Source organism: Vanellus vanellus (genome assembly GCF_965231255.1).
Source record: "Vanellus vanellus genome assembly, chromosome: 1".
In the NCBI taxonomy this organism is placed as follows: Eukaryota; Metazoa; Chordata; class Aves; order Charadriiformes; family Charadriidae; genus Vanellus; species Vanellus vanellus.
Window position 1 is genome coordinate 38,391,355 of NC_138905.1, and position 12,315 is coordinate 38,403,669.

Sequence of the window (12,315 nt, forward strand, 5' to 3'; positions counted from 1 at the left end):
AGTCACCTGGGCCAGGACACTGGTTGGCTTGGATTGCATCAGGAGCCTGCTAAATCCTTGTCTTTTCAGCAAACTGCCCATGCCAGTATGGAATGAAGTTCTTTGAAATGAGGATGTACCAAAGCTGTACCTATCATCTTTACAAATGCAACAGATCTTAATTCAATCAAAGTCCTTTGCTTAGGGGAGTAGTATTTTGAATGTCTGCCCCTACCAATGTTGAGTTTAGCATCCTTGAAGCAAAACCTTGCCAAGGAAAAACCTGGTCTAAACTGCTTATGCAAGTTTAGCCAAGAGGAGCCAAGAGGAGTCAATGACTCCTTCAGTGTTAAAACAAAAGGATCAGAACTGCAGAGGTTTCATCAGGTGCTTTCTGAGAGAGCTGTGGGGCTTTCAAAGGCTGTTCCCAATGTTGAGGTTCAACAAAACCTGAATAAACCTCATAAAGACTTCATTAAGAAGGGTGAAAGAAAAAGGCCTTTGTAACGCAACAGTAGAGGTTCTGCAGTAAGTCCTCTTTGTCCTCTCCTTGCCAAAAGCCCACGTCACTGGCAAATAGCAGATCTGTGCTAGCTTCAGCTGTAGTGTGTCGGGTCATGCCGTAGTATGTGGCACTGAACAATGGCACTTCAGTCATGCTTTGGGTAGTTGAAAATTCACACTATAGGAACACATGGTCATTATCATTACTGCGTTTCTGTCTCTCAGTACTTGGCAGTCTGAGCATCTGGTTTACGGTGCCTTTTAAAAGGATCAGGTTGAAATCCTGTGCCTCTTTGCAGTACAGATAAAGTGACCATCATATATTTTATTGTTTGTGTTTGATTTAATTATTTCTGGGATCTTTAAAACTATTGTGGCACCTTGTCCTTAGCTAAACCTTTCTAGTAGCTCACTCCTTGCATACTATGTGTTGGTTGAGCTACCTGGCATTTGTATTGCCATGTGTTGTGGGTGTTTGAGTGATATTCCAGTTGGAAATGGAAAGCACTGTATAAATATCCTCTTGCTCTCTTTATTCATATAGATTCCTTTCCAAAGATATTTATGAATGATTCCCTGACTTTCAGAGTACTCCTATGGGGCAAAAGTAGAAAAAATATGCACAAAGCTGTTCTTTGTTTGCATGGGGTTTGCCCCCCTTTGGTGTAATAAATGATGAAGGACAGTTTGTAAAGTTAGTGCCTGGCTCTGTAAGGTGCATCTTGTCTGGTAGGATGCTTAGGTTGGATATCAGAGTGTGTACAGTGATAACAAACAATGTACAGAGAAGTTCTTCCTTCTAGTTAAAGTAGTTTTAAAAGTAAAAAGGAATCAGAGTGAATATTTTAGTGTGTAGCAGAACATGCTTTTCAGCATTTTATTTATTCTATTGGGCATTTTTTAGTTGCATATTTTTAACACCTATGTGCAACTAGTTTCTGATACCTTTATCTAGCATGCTGTCAAGAAAAAGATGAAAACACTGGAAGATCTAGGGGAGAAGTGCTTGTTCCATTGAAATTGCTGGAAGCTTTGTCATTCCTTCAGGTAGTCAAGACGACTTCGTGTTCTTGCAGAGTGCTCCTCTCTCTGCTAGTTTTTGCTTGTTTGCAATGCCAAAACCACTTCATTATTTTCCTCCCTTTTTTCTGTGCCTTGCTAAGATCTCTTAACAATTTCTGTAATACTATGTCCTAAATATTGCATTGTTTTCCCAAGGTGACATGGTGACCATAACATAGGTGACCCTTCTCCCCTCGATGGCTCCTTGTGCTACCTCCCATGTTGTGTTTTCTTTCATAGCTATTCTGCTGTTGCCAGACAAAGTTCTATTCATTTATCACCCCATATCGGTTTCCTGATTTGTTGTCCAGTAATTTATGACTGTTTGGAGCTTTGGTACTCATTACAGTGTCCAGTGACCCTTGTGACCCTCCTCCCCACGTACTCTATGCCGTCATGGCTCCTGGGCCAGTTTGTTGATGCCACAAGTTGCAGTGCATATGTCCATGCCAAGCCACACAAGCTGAGAACCAGGGTCTTTGACCAACTAATACCAAGTATCTAGAATTTAGGCAGCGAGAAGTTGATTATGCAGATAAGCAGATGCTGAGGGAAAGATTTGTATGTTGTCTCTGACTATGTAGGTCGATATGTTGCTGATACAGGGATAAGCAAGAGAAAACAGTCCAGACAGATGCACTGCAGCTAGAGGAGAATATTGTAAATAAAATACTGAGCAAGTGGCTTTACCTGGAACTCAGTGGAATTGCCCCCAGTTACCAGCACGCACTTTTTGCAAGGTGGGGACTTTATCCTGCTGGGGATCCAGCTGAAATACAGTGCCACGGCGGAGCATGGGCTGGTGGCCTGGCCAGTTATTGGTGGTGGTATTCATGAAGGCACGTCAGCATCATGCTTTCTTTGTTCAGTGCTTTTGGTGGTACTTTATAAGTACCAATTAGGAAGATAAGTTATGTTTTTGCCCTTCCATCTTTTCACCACCTGAGAGTTATATTTAAGACGTAAAAGACTGTGAGCACTGGGGGAAGGTGGAGAATGAGCAGGAAGGGAGAAGGGACTGTTCCCCTTCTGACAGCTTTAACTGTAACTAATAGTGTGAACTTGTTCATTTTTTAAATTATGATTGTTTTGATATTTGTTTGCTGTAACATAGTTCTTTGGTACAGGATTATAATGCCAATTATATAAAATATATAGAGTACGTGTAAAATATATCTACACGTACCTGCATTACCAGCTTATAAAATAGAAGAAGAAAATCTGCAATTAGTTCTTGAGCTTCGGTCATTAATTTTTGAAAAAAGAAGGACTGTAACTTCCCAAAATACATTCCCTCCTTGATGCAACGTAAAAGGATCCAACATTGTACTTCCTCCTTAGAATTTCTGGGGAAATGCATTTTGCTGCCAACGTAACATCCTTTAACAGGTCTCCTGCTGGTCAGATCTTGTGTCCTGCTGTGACAGCCATGACCATGTGTACAACTGATTGTTAGTGGGCAATATAAATCTGATTGGAACATGCCCGTTAATTGGTTTGAGAGCTCGATATAGACAATGCTGTCTTACAGCAGATTGTGTAGATAGGCCTAGTCATAGGGTTAATTCTGCTTGACAGCACATCAGCAGCATCTTGAGAGTAATTACCCAACTTAAGTTTTCCCACAGTTGAACTGAGATCTTCAAAGGCTTCTACATTTACAAGTATTATTAACCTATATCTGAAACATGATGTTCCCACAAGGGCTAATTTTTTCTTCCTTTTATTAAATATACAGGTTATAGGGTTCATTTGCTAAGTGCTAAGCCCTTAGAAGAAAACACTACTTGTTAGAGAGAGAAAAATCTGCAGTGCACGACCAAAGCTAATGGTGCATAATGCACACATCATTGTCTTTTTGCAAAGACTTTAAAACAAGTTAAAATTTGGGTCTGGCTCCCTTCCTCTCTGCCTCTCTCCCACCCCCCACTTTCCACTTTTAAGAAAATCAAACCATTTATTCCTATGTGCAGAGTGAGTAAATTGAAGACACACACAAACAAAACCCTCCTAGGATGTTGTACAATTAAGTACAGATCATTGGATACAATACATATGACATTAATGAAACGGTATCTGCTTCAAAAATAGATTGGAAACATTCATGAATAAATTAAATCCTCTTAATGACTTTTCAAAAATGAAAATGAATGAAAGCAATATTTATTTCATAGGAACAACTGTGTGCCATGATTCACAGCATATAATTTAATCCTGTTTTAAATTTATATTCTATTTTCTGCATTCATTTTGTGATTTGTCTTTTAAAATATCTTCTTTGTAACTCTACATTGTAAAAAAAAACCCCAAATATTATGATAATAGTTATTATTTGGGTTCAAATGCCCTTGAATGCATTAAATATTAACATGCAGAGATAGATAGTCTTGTTGAAGACAATATATTTGCTGGGGGGTGATCAGTCTGACAAATGGCTTTTATGGCATAAAGCAGTTCTTGTAACTTATGTTCTTTTTATTTTCTTTTGCAGGTCAGAAACAAAGTTTGACTCCAATTCAGGTATGTTTAGATTTACAGTGTTTTGTTGAATGTACACTATTCAGGTTAATCTCAAAAGAGTAGTTTATCAGTTCAAGTTCAGTTTAGTTTTAAACAAACTGGGGTAGGTCAGTCTTAAAAAGGATCTTCATTTCTCACCCTCTGAAAACAGCATTATTACTGTGAAACATTTGCTTTCATTCCTTTCATTAGCTCCTTTCTCTTTACATTTTCCCAAAAGATGATCAGGAAGATGTATCTTGCGGCAGGCATTAATTGATCCAGAAAAATTATAGTACAAATAAATGATAATGCAAACTAAAGCAAATGGAGGATTGAAGTGAAGGTTGAGAATGATCACTGCTTTAAAGGAGAATGTTTTTCTTCCTGGTGGACAAAGACATTTCATGGGAATTTGAAGTCAGTGCAGCCTATCTGTCAGGAAACAGATGATTTGTCATCAAATTTTCGTGACAGATGCATGTACACAACGCATGCCAGACCAGTCTGTAGAGCTTGCTTTAGGAGGTTTACCAAAAGGCAGTCTCTCTCAAGTTGTCTTTTTAAAGAATTTTAATGTGTTGTAGGGATTGGGAGGGAAGTGAAGGTCAGTCTAACAGGTTAATGTGTATCTAACCAGACAAAAAACACAGGACAGCAAACAGGGGAACAGTTGGGGAAAAAACAGAGGTCCTAATACCAGACTGTTATTTATTCAGTTAACTATTCCTGGGTCTTCCTTAAAGCTAAACAATAGTAAATTAAGAATAGACTGTTGTCCTAAAACTAGCTGAAATGTCCATTGCCTGAAAAAGTAATTCAAAATACATTTTTTGTTAAGATGAAAAAGACTGTTTTAAGCAGAAAACCTGATATTACTATGACAACTTTGTGTTTAGGCCAATGTTATCTTCTATATGGTTTGCTTAATACAGTGGTTATAATTGCTTACAATGATATGAATTTTACAATATATGTTAAACAGAGTATTTATGAAATAGCATGTTTCCTTTTATCCCAGTTACAACATGATTTGGGTTTGAAATGTGAGGCATTACGTTGCTTTTTCTTTCCACATTAGATTTTATCTTTGGAACTGTATGGGAGTGAAATGTACAGCAGGAAGCATTTATATAGCCTATTCCTACATCTTGTATACTTAAGTCATCTTGCTTCTATTAGGATTTTAGTCTGTGAGTTTGAGGTTACTTGCTTTAAATATTGCTTGAATGAACTCTGTGCTAAGATTGCTTCTTGGATCTTGACAAAACAGTTTCACATGGAGGGACAGCTTCATACATTGTCTGCCATCAGCCCCTTTCTTTTAGTAAAGTCACCAAAACTATGGTGTGGAGCAAAATGTCAAATGTCTGACTTTTCTGTTGAGGGGAGAATGTTCTCTGCAGAACTTTGATTTGTTTGGTGGATTGGGCTACAAACAGTTTTCTGACCTTCTCTTTTGAAGCAGCTCTCCTGTTAGGTGTACCATTTTGTGTGCTGCTCCCCTTGACAGTGAAGGCGGGGGTGTGGTATTTCCTAGGGAGCACAGAGTATCCATAAAAGTTTGGCACCATTGCAGCTATGGCGAACGCCTGCTCAGGAGGTGTCATCAGGACTCTGTGATGGGACTCTGTAGGGTGAGCATGAGTTCTTAAATGTCTGCTCTTCATCTGTGCAGGATCCACAGTCTTGCTTTCCTTGAGCTTGGTTTCATGTTCTGGGCAGAGTTTGTCTCCCGTTTCTCACACAGGGGTGTTGGAAAGCCTGGTTGCCCAAAGACCAGAGGACTAGAGTTGCTCTCCCTGCCCTGCTCTTCTCAAGGCACTCCTTAGGCACTATTCTTAGAAGGCAAGAGCTCTGGCCTTGTGAATGCCTGATGTGGTTCTGTCTCCCCAAGAGCACAGAGCACTCAGAGGTTGCCAAAGGATTTGGAAGTAAAGACCATTTATAGGAGACCACACAAAAAATACATAAATGTAAATGAGCAGTAAAAGACCCAAGATCTTCTGCATCTCCACTTTCTTTTGCTGCACCTAAATATTCTTTGGATATGCACCAGAGTTCTCTGCAGCAGGTGATTAATGTTATTACGCTGAGTGTCAACAGCAGGTACCATGAACGTCGGAGTACTTTGTATACCATCAGGGATACAGTATGAGAATGTCTGGGGCTGAGGAATTTCATAGATTTATTCATTGTTTTTCTGCAGAGCCTTACTTTCATCTTCTGCTTGCGATCCCTTTCCTCTAAATCCCTGGGAAAGTCTTTGCTTGGAATAGTTTCAGGCTTTCCTGTCATGGGATCCTGGCCACCCCCAAGGTGTTGAATATTCCTCACCTGGTGTTCCATTGTGGATCACCAATGTGTGTGGCTGGCCAGGCCAGCGTGGACTTCTGGTCTCATTTTATTCTTTGCCCCAAATGCTGTGCTTGGAACTGAGAATTACTGAGGTTTAATGCCTCGGTCATGGCCATATCAGTGCTGCCTCTTTCAGCAAAGGTTTCAGGTAGCAACGAGGATAGATGTTAAAAGAAAGTAGAAAAAAACAGATTAAGCATACAATTTAAATGGCATTTTAAGAAAAAAGAAATCACTGAAACTCCATAACCTCAAACTGTGTTTCATGGCCAGCAACACCAAGGATGAAAAAAACCTTATTTTTGTGAAAAGTACAGGAGCCTTCCCTTTATAGGGACAGTACTCAGTTCTTCCACCAAGAAGCTTTTCTTGATAGTCAGATAGTGCAAACACTTAGAGTTTATCTTTTGTTCCCCATATGTGAGAGCAGAGGAGAAGTGGAGATACTGAGATCAAGTCAACATCTATCACCCAGATAAAACATTACTCTTTTTGTTTCCCCACCAAAGGGTTTGCTATCCCTTGCCAAAACCAGACAATAAGCCCAGACCTCCTGCTGCCTCTGAGTGAACAGGAGGGTATAGGTAGGGTGTGGAAGGATGTGTTGGTAATGCGTTGGAGGCATCTTTGTAAAAAATTCTTTCTCTGGTATTGGGGGTGGTGCAGTATCCTATGTAGCACCATGTTCTGCAGAACACAGGCCTTTGAAGTGTGTAAATGTAGCGTTGGTTTTAAAAGGGCTGCTGCCATTTGAAATGAATGACTCTATATTTATGCAACCTTGAGTTCCTTGGAGACACCTTAAGGTATTTTCATATCCCTCAATTCGTTTTGGATTCCCCAGACTGTGATTCCTGAGAAAACCAATGATCCTGCAAACTGGAACAAACATGTTTTGTTCTCGTTTATCTCATGTTACTCAAAACAGTCAAGTGTTGAACGTGAGAATTATGTAATTTTATTCTAGAATGAGTATTTTCTTCCAGGGAGTTGGTCTACAACCTATTGCATGCTCTAAATTAACCCTAATGTTAATTCCAGTTAACTTGCAAGTCTATATGTGCCCTTGTTAAGCATTTATCAATTCTTATTGTACTCGCATTTCCTAGAAATATGTGTGAAGTAATGAAGAATTAAAAGAAGTCTTTCTGAAGCAAGTACAAAGTCTGGAATACGGCTTTAAAAGTGCCCAGTAGGCTCACTGTAAATGTAACCCTGGAAATGTTGTTCAACACTGAAATATTAGGCAAACATTGTCAAAAGAAGATTAATTTGAAATCCAGCATTAACTTAAAAGAAGGCTGTAAAATTCCTATAGTGATGATCGGGATTTATCATATAAATAGCTATAACATCTGTAGGGGACACACATTCTTCATATCATGACTAACAGTTCCATCTGAGAAACTTCTTTTTCTCTGCTGATTCTTTTTAAGTCTATAGCTGGCAGAATTTCTGTCTCGGAGACCATGGGGTTAGCGTCATGCTGTTAGAAGATCTTACGAAATGAAACAATTTTGCTTTCCTGTCATAATATGATGAATTTCACTGGTGCTGAAAATAGATTTTTTCTAAAAAAGTACTTGAAAGCGAAAAAGGTTGTAGGAAAAATATTTTTTTTTTCTCAAAATTTGTTAGGGAACAAAGTAAACCACAAAAACCACAGCTGAAACAATTTTGTACTGATTATTAATATTTTTGTAGTGTCTAAGATGCTTGTTGTGTTATGTGCTTGGTTAGCAAATTTTAGAATTTAAGAATGCAAGAATTACATTAGAATAATAAGTTAATGAACGATTTTTTTTAATTTAGAGAAAAATAGATCTTCATGATGCTGTTCCATAACAGGAAGAATGTATAGGTCTCAAAAGCTGTCACTGAACACTGTTAATCCCATTTTAGTAATAGAAAAATAAGCATAGAAAATGCAGCATGCCCACTGGTCACCAGGGAATGGTAATGGTGAGTTTTCTACTGCAGACTGGGAGGGCTGGAGTTTTCTTGGGACATGTCCTCTAATATTTGGTGTATCCTGCATGTCACTGTGGAGGTGAGATGTGATATTCAAGTGATAGTCTTGGCAGTGAAGTTGTGAAGGGGAAGAAATTTAAGTTTTGTTCTGTGTTGAAAATAAAGGACAAATCCCTGTATAATACACTTGGCCTCTAGTGGAGTGCCTTTTATATATATGTCACTCAGATGGTGGAATGGAGGAAGTCAGATAGTGCAGGGTGCAATAAAGTGACAGTCATGGAAACACCATGCTGCAGAAACGCATCTGTGCACTGGCAAAATAGAGAGGAGTGCCCAAGGGCACACCGTGCTTTCAGCTGTGTTCTTCATCATTCAAGGTACTAGCTTTCCGCTTCTCTCAAAAAGAGAGACGTGTCTCCAAAACCTGTTCTTCTGTCTCCCTGCTTGAATGCACTGTGCATCTATACAGATTAAATTAAATGCAGAGATTACCTGTGTGATTTTATATTGCTGTTTGTGTCAATACCTTGGAAATATTCCAATTAGTATCAGGAATTAAGTTGTAATAGCTTCCTATGCAGCCAGAGGCTGTCCTGAGGGACAGCTTCATACAAGCTTTTGTTGGATTCCTTCTGCCCCAGCAGTCAAATACAAAGCAAGTCAAGGAGCCCCCAACAGTTCCTGGAATTTCCTTCACCTGCCTTGTCTGGACTTACAGTGTCAGCCAGTAACTCCACAGGTTGTTTCTCCTCTCTGCACATCACTTTTTCCACCAGAATGAGCGTATCCCCATGTCTTCAGCACCGCACAATGCTGCCACCCCTCTATCCCCATCAAAGTTCCCATCCTTTCCTTTCTCACCTCTTATATTTACTGCTATCGTTCCCTTAATGTGGCCCCTACGATGTACTAACTTGCTAGGCTACATGATTCAGCACAGGTGCTAGAGAACAGTCAAAGAAAATTATAAGGTTGGGGGTGGTCAGATGTTTTCCTCTCATAAATTCTTCTTGGCTACACTTCCAGATGTTCAGCAAAGTCCTCAGTATTAAGAGCACAAGGAACTCTTTGCCTGAGTAAGAAAGAAATGAAAACCAAAAGGCATCTTGTAAGTGAGCATCTCTTACTGACACTTGCTATTAGGGAAACCAAAAAGAAATTTCACTTGCCTGAAAACTTAGGTCCCTGAAGCAGCAGGGCACTTAGTAATATCATCCATCAATCAATTGGATCATAGATCTAAGTAGAGATTAACAAATAAATTCCTAAATTTTATTGGTGTCAGCTTCTTCACGCAGGTTTTGATACAGCGGTTCTTAATTTCTTCTTAGCAAGGCTGAGTAGTTTCAGGAACAAGGAAAAGACATTTGGTGTTCATAACAAAATCATATCGACAAGTTCATCAGCCACCCTACAAACAGAGTATTTGATTAAAAAACATAAAAAGATTACTTGCAGAGTCTGTAACAGGGAAAAGCAGCAAAATCAACTAAGATACTGAAGAACAGGGATGCTCCACAGGTTTCTGGGTGAGACAAATGACCTCTCCAGACTTTCTTTCAACTATGAGGAATTAATTCTTTCTCTCTGGCCACCACCAGCGCATGGATTCTTGAAAGAGTGCATGAGCTGGCACAGAGAGACAGTGGGAGACAGCAACTACATAAACACAACAGCAGCTCAGATTATCTTACTTGTCATTACTCATCAGTGCTATTTTGCTCTTGGCATTAACAACTCTACAAGCAGATTGTTTGGGATGCAGTGGCTGGAGAGCATGGTCTATTATATTTGTTCAGCAGTGAATTGAGCCTTTAGATCCAGATGCAAGATGAACCACGTGCTGAATGTTTTTGGGGCCATTCTGCTACATGATTTGGAATGTAGATGGCTGGGACATCTCACTGGGACATCCCAGTGAACTATGTGCTTGTAAGAACGCTAATCTATGGTAATTGATCATTGCCCTGCTCTTATATCTCTTGTAAAGAATGGCAAAAATTGGTCAAATTATTTCAACGTATGGAATAATGTTTTATTTGTGGAGGGCTAAATAAAAATGTTGTAAGCGTGCAGGCGAGCTTGCTCATCTAATATGTTTAAAGAAGGCGGTCAGGTGCCAGGACTCCAAATGTATAACTTTCCAAATTCTAATACTGGCTTTGCAGTTGCAGATGTCTTTGTCTGAGCTGGGCTATTCCTTGCTATTATTGGCATGATTCTTCTCAGTTGTCAAATTATTTCAATAGGAAGCCCGTTCAGTAGATCTGTGGATCTACCAATGGAGGCCAGCAGCCTTGATCAGACTCACAACAGCCCTAAATCATTCTGTATGAAAAATTTGTGTAATTTCTATTTTGTGGGGTTTTTTGGATAATATATTCCTCCCTCAAAAAAATACTGTTTGTGTTCGTGTTAATAGGGTAGCTACTTAAAGATGCTCTGCCTTTATGAGCTAGCACACATGCTCACTGTGCCACTCCTGCATGAGGCACTGCCTGTCGGCATGTGGTAAGAACTGTGCGTTAAAAAGCCTTGCTCGTGGAGCCAGGAATATAATATCAACAAAGACCATTTTCTATTTTTGTCTTGCATATACTTTAGTAATCATTGCTGCTTCTTTCTTGCCTTGCTCTGAGGATCTTGCTGAGAAGGATTTTGCAATGTGTTTAAATCGGTCCTGTAATGAAAATATTTAGATTTAGGTTTTCCATTTTATTATCATTAATGTAAGCAAGTTAATCAGATTTATTTAGGAGAAATTTTTACCCTTCTTTCTAAGTACTAAAGATAATCTTTTCTATTTTTTTAAAATTGTAAATAGCTAAAAAAGTCTGTCTTTAAGAAACAATTTGGGAAAAAGTAGTCTAAGAAGATGTGAACAATATATAAATCATGGTTTTATTACATGGAATTGGAAACTGGTACTCAGTTAAATTATAAACTATAAAGTAGACTGGCTGAGGATTTTTTATTCGTCCTAAGTATAGCCGCTTCTGATAGGTTTGATCTATCGGGGAGTTAGCCTATTGTTAGTCAGCAAATTGCTCTTTCAAGTAAGCAACATTCAGCAGCATAACATCTTTACTGTTCTGGAGGGCTGGATTTCTTAAATACAAAAATGTTGTGGTTCTTGCTTAGAACTGTTAATCATTGTGCAGTTTTTTACTGAACAAGGCTACCTAATTACTTTTCAAGAGCTACTTGCATTGCAGTCTTGATCAGTGGACAAAGTAGAAGATTTTTGGTGATACTCTTGAATTATCCTACACTTATAAACTTCATAAAGAGGTTTTCTGTTCCTTTTAAATGAAAATTCATTCAGTCAAATTAACCCTATTACAGACTAACTGTGATAATTAACTTTGCCATAGTCCCATTTAATTAGCAAAAAATGGAGTACGTGCAAGAGAAGCCACAAGAATGGACAAGCAGGGAGGTTTCTGGTCACAGCTGTGGCTCATTGAGATGGTTATATAGCTCAAATGCAACTTACCCACACCATGTACAGCTCAAGTCAGTTGTATTGTTTCATTGCTTTATTAGTGCTCTATTGATTTAAACCATGAAATGGGGGGAAAAAATTGCCTGTCTGCTTTGTAATTTGGAAGCTGAACTATATAGTTCATTTGTAAGTGGAGTGTTACGGCATTGTGCATCATGTACATCTGCAGAGGTTTGGAAGAATGGCAACACGGGATACTGTTTAGCTCACTGCGTGGTGCCCAGAAACAAGAATTCTGCAGGATCCAAGAACACTTCACATCTCTCCTATCTTCTGGTGCAGAAGCTATCATCATCCATCTGGGTGTATATAGGTAGCTGGGATGTGCAGGTTTGGACATAATTTGGATGGCTGCTTTTTATTTTTAATGTTTTATGGGCATCTGCTGATTCTGTACCCTGTTCCAGCATGTCTGACAGCTCTGTGACCTTGGG

The 12,315-nt window shown here is 39.1% G+C and overlaps 1 protein-coding gene across 1 annotated transcript in view; it reads left to right on the plus strand.

Annotated features, from left to right (window-relative positions):
* The window catches only part of MSRB3 (methionine sulfoxide reductase B3), a gene marked incomplete at its 5' end in the record, with an annotated part of 87,500 nt that overhangs the window by 42,629 nt on the left and 32,556 nt on the right, over window positions 1-12,315 (plus strand). The window contains 1 exon segment of the mRNA XM_082498687.1: window positions 4,037-4,065. Coding sequence (XP_082354813.1) covers window positions 4,037-4,065 — 29 coding nt within the window.